This window comes from Plectropomus leopardus, chromosome 12 (assembly GCF_026936395.1).
Source record: "Plectropomus leopardus strain MGB_pleo_1.0 chromosome 12, ASM2693639v1, whole genome shotgun sequence".
NCBI classification, from domain to species: domain Eukaryota; kingdom Metazoa; phylum Chordata; class Actinopteri; order Perciformes; family Serranidae; genus Plectropomus; species Plectropomus leopardus.
In genome coordinates, this window is record NC_142187.1 from 462,439 (window position 1) to 482,509 (window position 20,071).

A 20,071-nucleotide genomic window follows, 5' to 3' on the forward strand; every position below is an offset into this window, starting at 1 on the left:
CAGTTATCTGTAAAATGAACAATTGATAATCCTTATTAAAAAAAATCATAACTTTGCTTATTTCAAACAGTCTCAAAAGCTTTTTCCTCAGTCAAAGCTAATATATTACATATACTCAGACAGCATTGCACTTCCTATTGATTGACTGTTTAATTTTACATATTAAATTTTTAACGGATTAATCAATCGTCAGTTAGCCGTCATTATCCCTAGTTTTGACCTGCATAGACAAGATATGTGATGTTCAAACTGATAAATTTTATTATTTTTTTTAACTATACACTCATTCTGAATTTCATGCCTGCAATGTTTAAAAAAAGTTGGGACAGGAGCATGTTTACCACTGAGTAACATCACCTTTTCCTCGAAACGGCAGACACTAATTGTTGACATTTTTAAAGTTTCCAATTGTTCTGGAATTGGGGTTGTCCAGCTGTCTAGTACCTCTATATGTTTCTCTTAATAATGTGCACATTCTGATCCAAAATCCACATTTTGGGTAAAAGAGAGGAGCTACACACATTTACAGTATGGGCTACGCAAAACAGTTTTTTTCTTTTTTTCTCTGAGGAGCCATGTTAAGTCGATCAATGCAGATTCTTGCAACATGAAGACGAGGCACAGATTCACCTCTAACGCTGTCCTTAGAGGCAAAACACTCACTGTTCTTTTCTCTGTCTTCTTCATGTTTTATGAACCAGGTAAACATAATAGACTGTAATTTCTCAACTGTGTAAGTAATTCTAGATGGCTGGAGAGTAACAGTCAAGGGGGGCTGGGATGACACACAGCAAAGAGCCAATTGAATTTTTCATCATTCTCTGTAGAGAATTAAGTTGTAGAAGGTTATAGGTCATAAGCTGTACAAGAGACTCCAACACACAGAAAACAACAAAACGTTTGAAATGGAAATTTATTGATCAGAATTTTAAAACAGCAACAAGTAATTCACACTCAAACTGTGAGGTTGCTTTAAAAACATATTATATGCAGTCAGATGTACCTTTAGATACATATATCTACATCCCTGACACATTTTTTTCTTTCTCACGACCCACTGAATTGTTTGCATGATTAAGGCAACAGATGGATATACTTTATTACAATCCAGTTGATACAGATAGATCAGTGTGTATGATTACTTTTACAGAAGAAGAATCTCTACGAATGATATACACTCATATGATGGCCATCAGATACATATTGCATTAATAATGACCCACTGTTGCATTGAAACATAGTTGGATCTATTATAGATATGTGTTCATATATGTGTTCTAATGGTTGTAATCAAACTGAGGGCTGTGTGCTCATAAATGTGCTTAATCCTTATGACAGGACCATTATTGTTGGCATGTGGGGCAATATACATAATGCATATAACTTGAAAAACAATGACTTGAGGATATTTGCTGTAACACACAAGCTCCCTCAGCTTCTCTAACATAATGGTGTGTCCTTCACAATCAGATTGCTGCGTAAAGTGCCCGTTTCATGTGTGCTTATCTACAGGCCTTCTTATTCCACTTTATGAAATAAAAAAAACGAAGAAAAGTTTAGGGGTCTCCCCACACACTCATGCTAGCTAAAGCATGCTAATTTATGTCTAGCTAACATAATGCTAGGTAGTTACAGCTAAAACCTTAGCAGTCACTACTGGGCTTGGGCAGTATCATGGTATTACAGTATACCACTGTATTTAGAAATCCTGAAGGTATGCTTTTCAATACGTCATAAATATGTAGGGGCTCCTCCTTCTATTTAGCTCATTGTTTGTAGTGCACAGCACGCACCACCAGAGGTCAGTATCCAGTCTTAATGGTGGAACAGCCAACTGAGCTGAAAGATACTGTGACACCTAGGAGTGGAGGGAGAAGTTACAGGACTGTAAACAGCCCACAGCCAGCAGGCAGAGAAAGGCCCTTTGGATCACAGCATGTTTTTATTTTTTTACATCCAATTTGGTGATTTAAGGATTAATTTGGACTAAACCAATGCTGGTGATTGTTGGAACAGTGGACTTACAGACTAGATTATTAGCAAGGGTAACCAAAACTGTCTTGGCCAGTTTTATTTTATTTCTGTTGAGTTTGAAAGAAGTGTGTTTTATGTGAAAGTTGGAATCAAAAGGTGTACAGTTGAATTTCTGTGTTTAATAAGGAAAACACGTGTGCGAATATTACTGTTCTTAACATTTTGTGGGTTTCTATTGTGTATTTATTAGTTTGAAATGTGGAAAGTAAGTAGCCCACTCACCTCTGTGGGGCAGTGAGATTTCAAGAAGGTATGAAGTTATGAAATATTACATACCGCCCAAGCCTTGTCGGTGTATTTGCTGTTTCCAAAATTCTCAAGCCATCAAACTGAACACATGGTGAAAACTGAACTTTTTGAAGGTGAGGTATCAGATATGTAAACTCTTCACTAGTGTCACTTTTCATGAGTATAATCACTTGTTTTTTTAATGTGAAATGGTGTTGACTGCAAAACACTGATTAACAATAAATTCAAAGTAGAAATGATTATAGATACAGTCACAACAGTGTTCATATGACATTAAAGCAGAATATTACTTCATGTCAGTGTCATAATTTTCTAAGTGACCAAAAAAAAAAAAAATCCTTCATTTGTGACACGTGTATATGGATAGATGTCCATTAAAACAAAAGATGTGATGTCCCTGTCAATTTTCCTGCCAGGGCATTAGTCAACATCATTTACAGTAAATGGTTTTGTGCGTGGTGTAGACAGCCCACAATACAGTATGTTTCTAGTGATCTGCAAATTCACTTCATCCTCTTTAATTCACTAGTTCCACTTTGAATTGTGTTCATTACCATCCTGTTTTGAAGCATGCATCGTTCTGTCTAGAGTTAAAGTTCCTTTGGTTTGCTGATGGGCTAGTGTTTGCATGTTGCATTGTCTTAGTACAATGTACAGTACAACATTCATGTAGACCTTGGGGATTTCAGAAAGCATACAATTTGTCCTTTTACCCATGCTTTCCTTTGTTTATGTAAGTAAGTGTTTGACTTAGCTGTTTGTGGATGCCCTGGACTGATGATGCATCGTTACCTTGTCTGGACTGGTCCTAAACAAGTAGAAGACTGGAACACTAGCTGGCTGAAATAGGGGCTATTAAAAGCAAAGCGTTATTAATAAGAAAACATTTAAATTCTACTAATGATAATTTGATTTTTAAAAAAGTAGATTAGGGACATAATAAAATATGGATTATACAGAGTAAGACAAAGAGACTAATGGGCATTTACTGATTGAATTTAAGCATGAACCATGAAATGAGAGTGGAGTTTAACTCCACTATTCAAACTGAACCTTTGCCAATACTGTCCTGCTCTAATCTTTATCATTAGACCTACACACTGGCAAGATTAAGATAAAAAAGTGTTGATGGTTTGAAAGGTTCAGTCATCCTGAACTTCGTAGTCTCCTCTCTCTTCATTCACTCCTGTTTCCTGGAGCGTCCTCTGAATGTGTCCATGAGATTGAAGGCTCCCAGGTACTGGCCCAGCATAATGCCCTGCTTCATGGGAAGGATACTGAAGAGAGAAGACAAACATCCAAATCAGACATTTTGGCTGGCCCTCATATCTGCAAAATCTCACATTAGTTTAGGTAAGTAAGTTAGTAAGAAGTGTACAATTTTAGCGGGCAGGGTCTGGGGGCTGCTACTCAGCAACATGCGTTCAAGTTGTCCCATGCATTTATTCTTTTTCTGTTATTATCTAGAATTTTCTGAGTCTGTGACATAGGCTTCTCTGTGAAATGATAAGAGATACATGAAATGAGACTGAGATGATGAGAATGAGATTTTATTTTGACTGACGGAGTATGTTCATACCGTTTTTTTCCATTATTCCAAAAAAGGCGGTATTCCTACTAAGATGTTCACATGTCTAATGAAAATAAATATTCCACTAACACTCCCATTTACATACAGCCATGCATATTCATATTACCCTAATGAATATGTCATTTATCATGACAAATGTGGACTGGAGCTGCTTGTCATTTTGCATCTTTTTCACACTTTTCTATCGATTGCAGGCTCCTAGCCTCCCTTCTGTAAGCACCTTTTTGAAAAGCTTAGTGCATTTCTAAAATCCCGTTTATATCCATGTCTTTCAGTATATTTAAAAGTAGCTGTGTCTCTCCTCCTGACCAGAAATGTGGCTTTTCTTTTGGGCATCTCTATTCTCTACTCCAGCCTTTTAACTGTTGGAGGGTTGGTTTGTTTAGCATGTATCAATGACAGCGCACAGAGCTGACCATAAATACACAGAAGGCTGTGTGTGGCAAACTGCAGTAAAAACCTCACTGGAGATGTATTTCCCAAATCGCTTCATGCATTTCCCAATAATGCTATTAACACCTTGAATATACTGGAATATTCCATGCCATACTTTAATCGCAAAAAAGATACATTTGGGGGGGAAAAAAAATAAAGAATTAGTATAGTATTATGGTATACCAGGGTATTCAGAAATCAGAAAAATGAAGAGAAATAATTGAACTAATATGACTAATTGACTGAATAATGTAAACCAGGTTTTTCCCAATAATCGCATTACTGAAAGTGCATGTAAACAAGTCAAATCAGATTATTATCATTACCTGATTATTTCCAGTTATGGGATTATTGTGGTCATGTAAACACAGTCATTGTCACACAATAACCCTGGAAAAAAAGAATCAACTTCACACTTGATCAGAGTAAGCCTGAGACTCTGAACACTGCTGTGGGATTGGCAGTGAGGGGTGTTTCCTTTTCGTGAATTTTTTATAGATTAGGCTAAATTATAGACCTCAAAGTTCAAGGATGATTGAAAGTGCATTTCCAAATGATTCAGTCAGATTTTCCTGTGTTATTTACATCATGGAATCACAAGCACTTATGGTTAGGATGTCTATTTTGCCTGGTTAGATTGCCTATTTCCTATCAAATGTTTATCAGACCTATATGTGCCATAGCTTGTTTTATTCAGAAAAAGGACTTTCCAGTCAATATAATCTCACAAACAAAAGGCAACAAAAGGCCTCAATGAGCAATATGTAATTTTCTTTTGCAAGGATGCGCTTAATAACAACAAGAACCAAAGAGTTTGATGATGTCTTGAAATAGCATTAGAAGTTGTTGTCTTCATTGTTCAACAATCATCATTGCCATTTTATTTTTTAGTTCAGTATTCATTGTTCAGGAGTTTTTTTTATTGGGAGCCATATTATTTGCTGAGGTCTCCTCCACCAAACCCAACACAATTAAAACAGGTTTGTGATGCAAGTCACAAATAAGTCTCATGTCTTCATACTCAAGTCCTGAGTCAAGTCGCAGGTCAAGGGTAACAGGTACCAAGTTGTGTGAACAATCAAAGCCGAATGGAGTTCCCAGTGGAAAAACATGTTCGTTAAATCATTAATTAGAGCCAGAATGATGCCTTCCTGCATCTTTTCTTGTGTTAGCAGCTTTTGAATGGCTAACAATGACACATCATCAAAGAGGGGGCAGAGACAAGGCTGGATAATACAACACATTATTACAAGCTTGAATACAATAGCTTTTATGTGAAATGAACAGAGGTGACAGGCAAGGCAATATCTTTATTTGTGTGAGCTGTGTTCCAGAGATGAAAAGCTTTCTCATAGAGAATAATGGCTCTGTCCTTAGAGAAAGACAAAGAGCAAGGACAGAAGACATCTCCAGAATGCTCTCTTATCAAACGTAATCAAAGTGCAAAACAATTCCAATGATGGGAGTGATTCATATTTTGCTCTCTCTACTGCAGCCAGTGCAATGCCTGATGTGTTGTTTTAAGGGAAATGTAGGCATTATGACTAAGCCTAACTTACTCTATGCTGGGTCCATGTTTACTGACCTTCAGTCACTGATGTGTTTCTATATGTTGATACATGATGTTAGGGACAGGCACTGCAAATTAGCTTAGGCTATAAATGCTGTAGTATTTGGCATCAGTTTTATGCTGAATACTTGTCACTAAATAAACATGAAATAAACATAAAATCCACTCTCAAAACTGTAGCCCAAAAGCTGATAGAAAACAACACATGCCCAAGGCCTTTCTTACTACAGCAAATTAAATTCAGGAGGCTCAAGGCAGGACACAGTACACTCACTGTGCTATCATCAGCAGCTCAGCTGGCCTTCAAAACAACTCTAACACTGTTATTTTAATATCCACTTTGTTGTGTAAATGATCCGCTGGTTGTTGATTTAAAAATGCACATGACCAATTTGCCGTAACCCCATTTGTAACTGGCCCTGCTCTTGACCTTATCTTGTCTTATGGACCCACCCTGAACGGTCTATCAACTTAAGACCTCTGATCATTTTGCCATTGTTGGGCGGCTGTGGCTCAGGTGATACAGCAGGTCGTCTTTACTCTGAAGTTTGGTGATTCGATTCCATGTCTTTCCAGTCAACATGCTATAATACCCTTGAGCAAGATACCAAACTCCTAATTGCTTGTCATGGCTGTTCAAACTGCCTATGAATAGTTAAAGAAAATTGTGTCCAAATTGGAGGAAATGTCAAAAATGTGTTTTTCCATTTCCAAGTTTTTTATAAAGCATACACTGATGGAACAGCAATTTGGGGTTCAGTATCCTTAGGAAAGCCAAGGATACTTCAACATAACTGGAGGAGCCAGAGAACAAACTAACAACCTTCTGATAAGAGAATGAGCCGCTCTATCATCTTAGCCACAACCACTCCACTGTGTTAGTGTCTTCAATTTCAAGTCAATCAGATTTTCGTGTAAGAAGCCTTTCACAAACTGAATCTTTTGTCTTTACCTGGACACTTTGGGTCATATTATATAAGCATTTAAAAAACAACTTCTAATCATTGATGGGGTGGCCGTGGCTCTAATCAGAAGGTCAGCGGTTCGATCCCCAGCTCCTCTGGACAACATGTCGAAGTATCCTTGGGCAAGATACTGAACCCCAAATTGCTCCTTATGCTGCATCATCGGAGTGTGAGTTTGTGTGAATGATTACTGAGTAGCAGGTGGCACCTTGTATGGTAGCCTCAGCCACCAGTGTGTGAATGTGTGTGTGAATGGGTGAATGTGACATGTAGTGTCAAAGTGCTTTGAGTGGTCAATAAGACTAGAAAAGCGCTATACAAGTATAGTCCATTTACCTTTTACCATGAAATATCATGTGTCTACAATGCTACATCTCAGGGGAATTTGGGAAATAAAATAAATAAAAATAAATCATGGCAAAAAGAAAAGAGTTTCAGCCCTTTGATCTTGAACCCCTAATTAATTCAAACAAAAAACAACAGGAGTTTCAGCACTTCTGAATTTAGTCTAAATAAAGCAACAAATAAATCATGTAATAATGTGGAAAGGAAAGGAAAGGTGAGCATAGGGAGGAAAGGAGAAATGGCAATGATCTGAGAAAGTTTCTGAGGTAGAGATGAGTTAGAGAAAGATGATGAGAGGAATAAAAAAAAGGTAGAAAGCGGCGCAGAGAGTGACAATCATTGAACAATCATTCAGGTGCTCAAAAAGCCCAGCAGAGATGTGACCACTTGTCAAGCAATCAGAAGGCCTTTGTTCATGATAAGTTCTGAAAATCTGGACCTCACATATCTGCTGCTCTACTGTGCAGGTTGAAAAGCTAATGCTACCCATTTAGTCTAATGCCTGCACTGTAATGCAGGGTTGGGTTGGGTTGTTGTGGGGTTATATTGCTGAAAGATCATGTTTTGTAATCTGCTCTCAATTACTGTACTGATATTACTGTAAAGTTTTTTTTCATGGAAACCAATGATCTCCAGTACTGCTGCTTCATGCCCCCCCCTCTTCCCTGTGTGTCCTCTGTGCGTGTGTGTGTGTGCTTAATGGGCATTACCCTGGTCAGTGGCTGAGACGCACCCGCTTCTAATCATCTCATCACCTGCTGTATATAACCCTGGACTCTTTACCACTTCGATGCCAGATTGTTCCGTCTCTACCTCTCGAGCCTCCTAAGTATTTTTGTTCACTCTTGTTTTTGACTCTCTGCTCAGTGCACCTCTGTCTCCCTGCCAGCCGACCACGCCACAGCTACCACAACCCTCCATGCCAATCATCTGCAGCAAGAAACCTTTTGTCCTCCTCAACCACCAACCTCCCAAAAGCTATAAAAATGCGCTGCTTATCTGTTTTTGGCGGAGCAGTGGCATGTTATGCATAACAGATCAAGTGATCTTCTGACAGGCAGCGTAGGTGAAAGACAGATAGGATGTAATTATGAGGATGGGTGTATTTTTCATGACTATAACACAGCCAAAAATGTTTGGTCAATGTCGTTTATAACCGGACTTCGAACAGTATTAACTTCAACTGTAGGATACAGCTGAAAAAAGTAGGATATAACAATGAAAACAGACAAAAAAATAGACATTTAAATACATAGCCAGCTTACTGTAATGGCTTACAGTAAATATGGTTCTTATGGTAAAAGAACAAGGAAAAATTACCAAATCTACATAATCTACAAAAGCAAGCAGACAAAGTGCTCTGCTTCTGAAATGCCCCCAGTTGGATATGATGCCTTGCAGTAGACAGAACAAAGCCGTGTTTCAGCCATGGAAGCCAGAATATGGCACGAATATGCCCGATGAAACTGTCCCTCACTTACAGTCAAGATGGCGGTGACATAGATGACATAGACAGTTAAGCTACCATCTCTCTTCGTGCCTTTTTGGGTCGATTTGTCCAGTTGTTTGTGAGATTAACTGTGGACAGGCAGATACAATCACTCACAATGTGTTTGAATAAAAAATGAATTATCATCAATAAAATAATGCACTGTGCATTACTGCATTGTGAAATATTGTCTAAATATAATGTCTTAAGCTTTCAGAATCTAATATTGTTCTCAGAACTGTGATTAGTTAAAACATATTCTACAATGCAAATTTTCCACCACTGAAGGGCTTTTTTCAGCTCCGCTCTGAGCAAATGAGCAGAACCTCCCAGTCTGCTCTTAACTCAGATCTTATCATCCAACTGCAGCAAACCACCTTTGCACAATCTGCTTTTTCATTTACAGCCATCAAATATTGAAATATTCAAACTTCCAACTGAGCTAAAAACAGGCACAGGCCATCAGACTTTCTCCCGTGGTGTCAAGAAATGGACATTGAGTAACCAGACATGTCAACACAAATTTCACCGCAATCCAGATTGTCTTAAAGCCATGGCTCTAAAGCTTTTACCTGTTGATGGACGGATCATTTAAACCACAGATGGATAAAAAGTATGTGAATGGATTCATGGATGTGGAAACAAAAAGGGTGATACATTTTCAAATGTCTCTGAATACAGAGATTGACTGAGTACAAACTGGACAAACAGCCAACAGAAGCAACAGAGACATAATATAAGAGGTAAATCAAGTGGCTCCAGATTTCTTGCAATGTAATGTTTTTTTATCATGTGAAATAAGTGTTTTTTAGTATTAGATTGTGAGATATTTGTTTAGTGTGTACCTGCCCAGGGACTGCAGATGTAAACTAACAGCTAAATCTGGAATGAATCATCTTTTCTCATTTTGAGATGGATGTGTTTATGTATGTTCCTTGTTTAATAAAGACATGGAAAAAAAAACACACACACTCACCCACACATAAGACCAAACTCATAGTGTCATGTCTTGTCAGGAAACAGGAGTATGGGGCACAGACTCCCAGCAACTGGGAAATGATTGGTAAGTGGCTGGGAAGTGACTGGCAGCCAGCTAAAAGGCCCTCGATGGGGAGGGTAAACTCTGGGTGCATCTGTATGTGCACTATATAAAAACAAGTCAAATGACCTGTTGGCCCTTCTGGATGCAACTGTGGGACTGCTTCTGATGGGTTGCACTGGCTGTCTCAGTACTTGTATCAGCATATGAAGAACTCGGGTGGCATGCAGTTTGAGATTACTTGTCTTTGTTGTTGTTGTCTCCCTCTTTCTCTCTGCTGTCTTGCTAGTTCAGCATTTTTAGAAACCATTGTTCTAAAGCACATGGACATGTTGCAAAGCTCTGTTTACTGACGTGCAGTTCTCACTGTTGTGTTGAACATTTTTGAGGCTTAGTGTTTGCATGTGTTTGCAGAATAAACACAGTGCAATGAAGTATTGGCCACTTTTGTGTAAGGTTTTCCAAAAAGACTTTTAATATACATGGACACAGGTAAATAAAGTTCATAATTTGGAAATGGGTTTGCTTTTTGGTAGATGGCATTACGGTCTGGGATGTTTAATCGGCCCAGTAATAAGCCATTGAGAAGCCCTGTAATAAGGAAACTTAAAGCAGTTCTATTGGCAGCGTATGGTCAGAGGGCTCATTTTACAGGGATAAATGAAGATTCCTGGATCAGATTTACTAGTTTCAGCTCCATGAAAATATCTCAGTGTGTCAAACACCTGTTTTATGCATACACCTCCACATGAAACAGCAATTGAAACCAGACCTCTGTGGTAATGTGTACTTAAAACTCATGTGTTAAACATCAGCTGAAAAACAGCTCCTTGCAGGAACATTATCATGCTTCATAAGTTGTATCCAGCCAGATGATTGTGCCTGCTGCCATAAAGACAGCCAGTGTCTCCATAAAAGTGGCAGTCTTTGGCGGCTGTATTAAAAGCAGCTTGAGGCCTGTGTTTAGTTTTACTGCAGGTCATAAACACTCCGTAGATACTGAGCAGCCACTTGATTTACCTCTCATATTATGTCTCCGTCACTTCTGCTGGCTGTTTGTTCAGTTTGTACTCAGTCAAGCTCTGCATTCAGAGACATTTTAAAATCACCACAGATGTGCTCTAGGTGTTTTTATTCATCCGTAGTTTTATTGATCTGTCCATCAACTCTATATCTGTGGGGGGAACATTCAAGTTGAGCATTTTTTTCTCGCTGCAAAGAGATAAAAGCTTCAGAGCCATGGCCATAAGACAATACTGTGGCTTAGCAGAAGACACATTGAGCTGATACAGTGGACTGTTCTACAGTTCTACACTGTTCTATAGTGGACTGGACCTCTCCACAAAAAAATTAGTAGGGAGACCCCCTGTTATCTACAACTCTGTATGGACATAATTATTTAAAATCAAACAAGCTGTGGGTTATTTTCTACAGCTAGTCAGAGTTGGCTGAAAGTTTGTGCTGCAGTGTGCTAGCACACATCAAAATTTTACAGGCATCCAGGTGTCGGGAGGGCCTACTGCAGATATGAAAAACCCTTAGTGTCTCCAAGGGGCGCTGTATGAAGCCTGATAAATGTCCTCTAGTGATGTCACTTGAGTCAGTGTCAGTTTGGGTTGAAAAAATATGTTCAAAGGTGTTCTAGATCAATGCTAAAACCAGAGAAACCTTTTAAATGATGTCAGAGAACCAATTTTTTTGAGAAATGTTCACTACAAATGCAGAGTTGTCTCAGTCTGACAGGTGTAGTGTTGAAAAACACAAGCATGCACTCACAAATTGCTGTAAAATTACAGAGAATTCTGATCAGTAATGAACCATTCTTCATAAACACAGTTGAATACTCTAAATGTTGATGCTGTTGAGGCCCAAAATATTTATAGCAAGCTTCTTTGCAGTCCTACAGTATTTGAAGTATTTTTTCTTTTATTAGTTGACTCAGACTTCTGTCCCCTTGTAATTCATCTGAGCAAAATCCTGTTGCATCAGGTCCGCCACCTCATTTAGCACACAGTTAACGTGAGGAAATTAAAAAATAGGTGTAAAATATTAGAAATCAATGACTTTCATTGCGAAACATGTCAGAAGATCACCCTGACTTGACCCTGCCATCAACTGAATGTAGCATATCACCACCTGCTGTTTCCCTCTCTCCTATGAGAGTGCTGCTGTTTGAAGGCAGGTTGTAGGATTTATCATTTTAACCAGGCAGATTCACTGGACTGGGGGGAGCTGTGAGGAGACACTTGATTAGTTTTCTGATCACAACTTAAAATCAACCTGCAGAGGATTCTCTTTAATATCTGAAACTTGTTTGTAATATATATTAACATGCTTGGCTATGACAAATGTGTTATTTATCACCTATGGAAGGCAAGCATCTTTGCTACACTCTGTTAGTCATGTATGAGTCCTGCATTGATCCATTAATTCTGAATGGAGTATATCAACATGTTGATATTAAAAGTCAGCACATTTAAACTGGGGGCAGATGATCCATGCAGACAGACTTTGCTGCAGTAAGTGACAGACTGCAGCAACATTGCAATTGTTAAACATTTTTAGTATAAATTTTCTCTAATGACAGTCAGACATAATCCTTGTTGTGAAGTGTGAGTTATCACTTAGAAGTTTCAGTGGATCAGCTGGAGTTTCAGTGACTCAGGGGTACCTCAAATAGTGTGGAGCAGCAGTGAAGAGAGGGAGAGCCCATTATTTACTTTCCCTGCAAAGGAGCGTGCCTAAACCAGTGTCTTCAAATTATAAAATAATAGAATCTTTACACGTTAGTAGTAGTGGCGCACCCTGACTGTTGACTTTATTATAAACAGACAGCATTAGGATTATTAAATGAATTTTTATTCAAAACTTTTTAATATCTGAATTTGCAGAAAAAATTTACGAACAATGCACAATAATAAGGCACGTTATTGCTTAAAGGGAGGGTTTCCGATTTTTTGAAGTTGGGTTATATGTGGTACTCATTTATAATCAGTGTATGATATACAGTAGATGTCAGTCAGCATGCCCTGAGTTTGGAGAAGCAGGCTGGAAGCTAAGCAATCTACTGCTGTAGGGGGGTCAACAACAAAACGTATTTAGTCACCTAAAAAAGTCCCGCCGTAACAAACCAATATCATTTTAAATGTATGACATATGATTTCAAACTGGTAAATGAAGCTCTTAAAACATTCTCTTCAAAGCCAGACTCCATTCATTTAATACTGCTGAATACAAGAGCTGCTGGTCTAGTGCAGCCTAAAGCCGTTTATTTTTTGTGTGTTATTGTGTGATTTTGGCATTTAAAGTGTTTTTTTTTTTGGATTAACTAAAGTCACACAAAAACACAAACTAGCTAACTAATGGAGAGAGCACTAGACCTGCAGCTCCTGTATTCAGAGAGCCAAAATGATTGTTTTTGTCAATGGAGTCTGGTAGCTTCGACATGAACATAGATGTGGAGCTGAATGACTTCCCTCTTGGCATGGACTTTCTGACAAAAAGGTAAAGTGGTGAAAATACTCACACTCCTGCCTGCTTCTCCAAACTGGGAGTGTTCTACTGTAGGTTGGACACTGACTATGTTTAAGTACCTCACACAAGTCCAGTTCAAAAAATCTAAACTAACCGTTTAAGTCTATATTGGATGTGAAAAATAACACCTTTATTTAATTCACACACATACTGTACAAGTCAGTAATACTGTTATGTCAAACCAGAGAACTCATAATGATACATGACCTGGAGCTAGTCTGCAGACAAAATTCAAAATCTGAACGTTCACAGCCTGAAGAACATCATTGGGAACATGCTGAGTACAAGCAAACAGTAACAGGCCTGAAGCTGGGACTGTCTCTGATAACATCATCAACAGGTGCACTTTATGTCCAAGTGCACAATAAATTGAGGTCAAAGAAAAAGCTTGCTGTCAGCTGTTCTAAAGTGCATTGTCACTGTTGATCAATAGAGAACAATAATGGTGGTGATAAGAATCCTGTCCTCAGGCTGTGAGAGTGCTGCATGCTAAAGCCACAACCACCACAATAACAGTGCTCTCCATATTTGGTCCAAAGTGCAGTAATGCTAGAGGACAAGCATCTATTGTGTGTGCTTGCAGTGCCCATACAGTGTTTCTGATTTACTTCTTGCTGTATTATATGTAAAGTCGTACACACACCAATGACAAGGTGGCTTTAATAACCATTTTGATGTGCTTTAAGAAACAAAGTGTAAGGTTGAATGTGTGCTAGTGCAGTTTGTAGTGCAGTCTGTTGTTAGTGTGGCAGTCAACCTCGACTGACAATCCCAGGTAAGAGCCAAGGAGGGAGGTCAGCTTCCACTGCAGAGCACTGAAGAGGACGATGGAGGGACAGGATGAGGGGAGGGAATATATATTCCATTTGATTTCAATTCAGTTTTATTAATGAAGCCCTTTGGCACATGCCTTATGGCCCCATAATGTGGAAGATCCAACAACTTCGATGCCGCAGAAACAGAGAACTTTTTTGGTACACACTCCAATGAACAGCTCTCAGAGGAATCAAGTAGGATTGTATCCAGGTCTTTTAATACATCCTGACTGCACCTCAGTGTGCACAAATGTGCAGGGGTCCGTCAGTCCCTGCTGTCAGTTAGAATTTTCTTTGATGTTACCAACATGTTGGTTTTGCAATGAACTAATGCCTGTTCTTGTTATTCACAGTGACAGACTGTTTACGAGAATGGGTCTCTTGACACAACATTAACATGCAAACAATACATATTGTAAAGAAATTAGCTGTAGCCATTTAAAGAAACATAGTTGGTATATTAATTAGGCTATGAGGTTTGCATTCACACACAGAATCAGAAAAAGTATTGTTGTGGTATCCTATCCAATTCAAGGTTTTTCATAGGCTACCCAACCCTACACATTACAACAGGTACTACTGAGAGTGGGAGAGCGGCTGTTTACCAACATCACCAAGCAGAGAGATATAAAAGGTATTAAGATGGTTTACAACCAGAAGGCAGTGGTGTATTCTAGTTCACTGTAGTGGGTAAATGGTGATGACATCATAACCTACGACCTGTCACACACTGCCTCTGGATGTTAGCCTAGGGGGCTTTGTGTAGGAAAGAGATTTCATAAGCCTTTACCCAGCAATTGAGAAGCAAGGCACAGACATTCACTTTGGTCCTAAGGAACTACAGCCTTTATTCATGGACAAATGGAAACCTTAACTGCACATTTGCTGCTGCTTGTCAAATTCACAGCTAATTTCCTCTCTACTCCAGGTGCTGTCTGCTCAGGGTACGTCCACAGTGCACCTCTTTCTCCAGCTCTTCTCACACACACTATGCAATGAGCTGAGCAGAGTCGACCACAGTCTAACTGCATGTTCTGCAGCATTTGTTCAGTTTGCCATCACATCTCTTGACCCCATGTTTACAAAAAAAAACTGAGGTGAAAGTTCTGGGTAGCCAGTATGCTGCTACGAATCCTTGCTCATTTTTACATGGGAATATGATAATGCTACAGCTTTCTCAGTAGGTATGGCGTACACCTGATTATCACATAGACTACACTGCCTGAAGACCACCTATTCTAATCGGGCTGACCTCTGACCACCCAAAAGCCCAAGAGCGAGGTGGGGAGGGGGATTAAGCAGATTTATCTATATATATGTATATATATATATAGATGTATATATACAATTTATTTATTTTTTTTTTCTCTCCTTCATATTACTGCTACTACTGTTGACTTGCTGTGTGATAATGCATAAAGAGCGATCTCTTCTAAAAGTCTAAAATCCAACTAAAAAATCATTAATGGAGCGAAGTCAAAGCAGGTGATAATACCTGCATTTTTTTAGATGCACACAACATTAAAAACTAGCTAACTTAACACTCACTCTCCTGTTGACACTGCATCCTCTGACATGCAGCACAGGACTCACCACAGGATGACAAGCTTTGATCCAACTTGGCTTACAGAGAGGAAATACTCCTCCTGGCTGAACAAGACTGAAATTGGTAAATAAATTGAAATAACAATAACAATAAATAAATAAGCTGTAGATGAATTCAGTGCATAGAAAATGAATGGGAAATTATTTAAGTTTTATTACTGGTAAACCTAGGGGGAAACACATAAATGTGTTAAGCAGCAAAAGTTTGCCAATATGTGCATTACATGAACTTGAGCAGCTAGGTGGCTCTCATCAGATCAGGATGGTGTGCAGTGCAGTAGACTGAAAAGTACCAAATTAACCCACTGACATCCTCAATGGAAAGCGTTAGGTTGTAAAACTCTTCAGTGACAATGAGCTCTCTATGTAGAGAGATGTGTGGAACTTCAGTGCAGTTATGTGGAGAGAACAGAAAAGGTAGGCACTTACTTCTTGAGAGCAGCAATGATGTACATACTCTTGGGCAGCAGCAGGTAGACCTGGTCTGTGAGAACAGCATCAATGATCTTCTTGGCCACATAGTGTGGATCAAGGATTGGCAGCAGTCTTGGCCACCTGATGAGCACAAGAAGAAGGATTAAGAGAAAAAAAATACAACTGCAAACAGCACTGACCTACGTACAAACAAATATGACATTTCCTATCTGCTATCGCTTTTAAATATAATTTCTGGACAATATGTAGCGGTTCAGGTTAACTGACAATTTCTCACTTAGTTGTGTGTTTGGTAAGGTACACAAGATGAGCATGTAACCATGTATCAAACTATGCACACCTGTCACTGTATGGCAACAATAACTGAGTCCATTTTATAGAAACATAGAACACATAGAAACACCCCAGAATAACTATCTGTACATCAGCTACTAATTACTCACTCTGTTACACTGATATCATGAACAAAACTGGATTTTTCCCACATACCTCAGGTGATGCAATGAATGAATTCAAAAATCAGAAAATTCTTGATGTACTGAGGTGAGAGGGGTCCGCATTCATCACTTTACAAACTCACACAACTCATGCAGTATAATTCAAAACTAAGTGATCCAGTCTTATGCTCAGCACCTCCCAAAGAGACAGTCCTCTCCAATGGTGAAATGAAGGGAAAGCTAACGAATCTATGCTCTCTGTAAAAGCAGACTCCACTGAGGAAAACATGACTGCTGTCCCTCGAGGAACATGTAAACTGCAGGTCCACCACTGCATCCATTTGTAGTTTGTGACTTTGTTGAATCCAAACTTACTCTCTAAAACACTAAACAACGGAAAAGAAAGGGGCTTAGATTATACTGCATGAGTTTATTATTCTGATACAGCTTTACTGCTGTTAAAGGCAGTCCCTGATGACTTCAATGTACAAAGAATTAACTCTGGCTTTGAATTCACTGTGGATGAATACAAGAGAAACAAAGTTTTCTTCATGCATTCAACGTAACATGGAGTGAGTCATTGATATGCAAATCATGGTCACTTGTGGGGTAAGTATTTCTTTAATGAGGTCAAAGTGTTTCAGGATGTTATGTGTTTTTACAGGGTACAGATGTGAGAGGTGGAAAGTGACAGGTCCAACATACAGCATGTGTCCTGCTGGCTTCAGGGAGCTGTTGGATGGATGAAGGCAGGGAGACAGAAACAAACATGGACACAAGTCTCCAAACACCTTTAAAACCTGACCCCAGGAGTGTACGGCAACGGCCCAGCAAGAGTGTGTGAGTGTGTGAGTGTGTGTGTGTGTGGGGGGCTATGGGCAGGTCAAAAAAGAAAGCTGTCAGTACAATGTTCTGTGTGTCATTGAAGTGTGTGTTTTGTATTATGCATATGTAGAAAAAAAGGAAATCTGTTGGTTCTGAAAAACTTACAGAAAGTGTTTCAATTTTTGAAAAATTTGGAATAAAACAGCTGCTCACTGTAGTTTTTAACATGCTGGTAATTTGGGTCTTTTATTGAATCCGTTAAAATCCAGATTTAGCCTTTTATGTTTATGACGTGTAGCTAGACTTTACTTAAATGTTAGATCTGCACATATATAACTATAACTATACAGTTATAATATAACAACAAAACATCCACAACATAAATAGGCAGTAAAAATATTCTATTAAAAGGATTAAAAAACAGCAAGTTAAAACATTTCTTAAAAACCTAACTCTTCATTAATTTATCACTTTATTTGTTAACTGAAATCTTAAAAATGAGGCAGCTGTTACTTCCATCAATTTGAAGCAGTAATAAATAAATGACATTGTTGAATTCAATTTTATCTATAAAACCCACTATATACCCACAAATCAAGACCCTCACATCGACTGAAGAACCCCCCCCCGAAAACCCTTTAATATATATATTATTTATTTATATAATATATATATATATATGATAACTTTGTTGACATCAACAGTAAATGCAAATAACTGTGTTGTGTCAGGCAGGACTTTGAAGCTGAGCTTGCTATTCAATAAGATGCTTTTTTTTATCCTTTCCTGCTTCTTTATCCTTTCTTTCTTCTGCCAACCAAAACGTCACTGCTGCATCGCTCCCCAATTTCCCAACTATGGGGTGGGCTGAGGGTCATAATCACAGAATGTAAAAGCACTTCATCACTACAGAGGTGAGTGCCATTGAGCGACAGTCATTTGGGCAGGTTGGTTTTGTTTTCTTGGGCATTGGGACGGTGGTGGACTTCTTAAAGCAGGTGGGTCTGACAGACTGAGCTGGTGAGCGGTTGGATATCATTGTGAACCGCCCACTGATGGTCTCTGATCTGCTGCTTTCTTGGTGTTGAGATAATTGAAAGCCTCCTTACATCAGGCTCAGAGAGGTAGACAGGTGTCAGAGGTACACCCACCCATCCATTAACCTCTGCCTCAGCTGATTCTGCTTGTTGACTATTGATGGCCTCAAAGAGAGCATAGAATTTATCAGGCTCACTGCTAAGGACACATCAGCACTTGACAAGGAGGGGTTTGTGGGCCTGTAACCTATCATATTCCTTAGACTTTGCCACATGCTGCCGGGACTGTCTTCCAGGAATTGTAATTCCACTTTCTTCCTGTAGTCCCTTTGTGCCGTTTTTACTGCTCTTCTTACATTGTACGCTGCCGCAGTCTTAGTTTGCAAGCTGCAGCGTGTTTGCTCTGATAATCCTTGGTTTCTGACTGTGGAATGAATAACTGTAGTTCTTGGTTCAGTTGTTTCTGTAGTTTTACAGATTAAATCCAGCACAGAGTCAGTGACATCACTGATGTCATCAGTGGTGATGGTAGTGGTGTCCTGGAACTTGCTCCAGAATGCATGTCCTTACTCCCTGTGCAGGGCTATCAGTTTGTTGATTGAAGTCAGGCATAACCTTTTCAAGGTTTGCCTGATTGAAATCTCCCGCAACAATGAGCACAGCATTGAGATTACTTGTCTATGATAAAATAGGGTAGGATACTATATGATATACTTTATACAATATATACTTATACTCAGTGCTGCACAGATAATACCTTCACAGTTACAATAAAAACAATAATCACACCGTGACATTAAAAACACAGCAGTGTAAACAAAATCAACACCAGATGTACCATTGCATATAATCCCAGTTACACCTAACACAATACTGCCTAATTGCCTAATTTTCACTTTCTCCTCCTTTGGAAACATGTGACTCGTGTGGCATCGCATGGACACACGTTTCATTAACTTTTTTTTATCAATGTGTGTCATATAAAAGCACATCTTTGGGTCTGTATCTCTACTCATTATATCTTCTTTTAATTCTTAAAAAATAATGTATTTCTGCACATTCCAGCTGAGGACTTACAACTTACACCATTACATTGCTCTGTCTGTCACACCTGCTTTTTCTCCACACCGGGTTTCCGCTAAACTTGGAACACGCCAGACAATAGGCCTTCCTCTATCTGCTCCTTTCTATTTCTTCTCCTCTCTGCACCCTGGCTTTTCTTTTGGGGCCCCTGATTTTTGGAGACGCAGGTTACCATTATTTAGGCTGCAGTTCGCCTCATATCTTTAAATCAGCCACACGTGTCTTCTGTGCATCTCTGACCCACACTGTCAGATGAACCAAAGCATTTCGCAGCAAGTGTGGGGTGGGGCATACATTATATGCTTTGTGGACATAAAGGTTCTTGAAATAGTAAAAAATAAAGGTAATATGTCAATGTTGTGTGTTTATTTGCTCATCACATTCCATTTTCGAACATCTGTCTCCATTGTTTAACTTCTGTGTTTCTCCTTGCTGCAGCCATCTGTGCGTGAAGTGGTGCTGCGCTCAAATTCCTGCATTTACGTAGTCACCTGAACTCATCATCATCCAACAGATGGAACAGAAAGAGCTCAGTCATGGGGAGAAGTTTTACCATTGTAGTTCAGTGTGAGATGTGATTAGT

At 39.0% G+C, this 20,071-nt stretch overlaps 1 protein-coding gene across 2 annotated transcripts in view; it reads right to left on the bottom strand.

The window, feature by feature from the left end:
- Positions 1-899: 899 nt before the first annotated feature.
- LOC121951102 (epidermal retinol dehydrogenase 2-like) overlaps positions 900-20,071 on the bottom strand; it is a 53,344-nt gene continuing 34,172 nt past the window's right edge. Inside the window, exons 6-7 of one of the 2 annotated variants that reach the window (XM_042497324.2) lie at positions 16,101-16,226; positions 900-3,560 (exon numbers count right to left, since the gene is read on the bottom strand). In XM_042497324.2, coding sequence (XP_042353258.2) covers positions 3,464-3,560; positions 16,101-16,226 — 223 coding nt within the window. In that variant the 3' untranslated portion in view covers positions 900-3,463. Of the gene's footprint in view, positions 3,561-13,010; positions 14,067-16,100; positions 16,227-20,071 lie in introns of those variants that run through there. The other variant, XM_042497322.2, reaches the window with a different exon arrangement.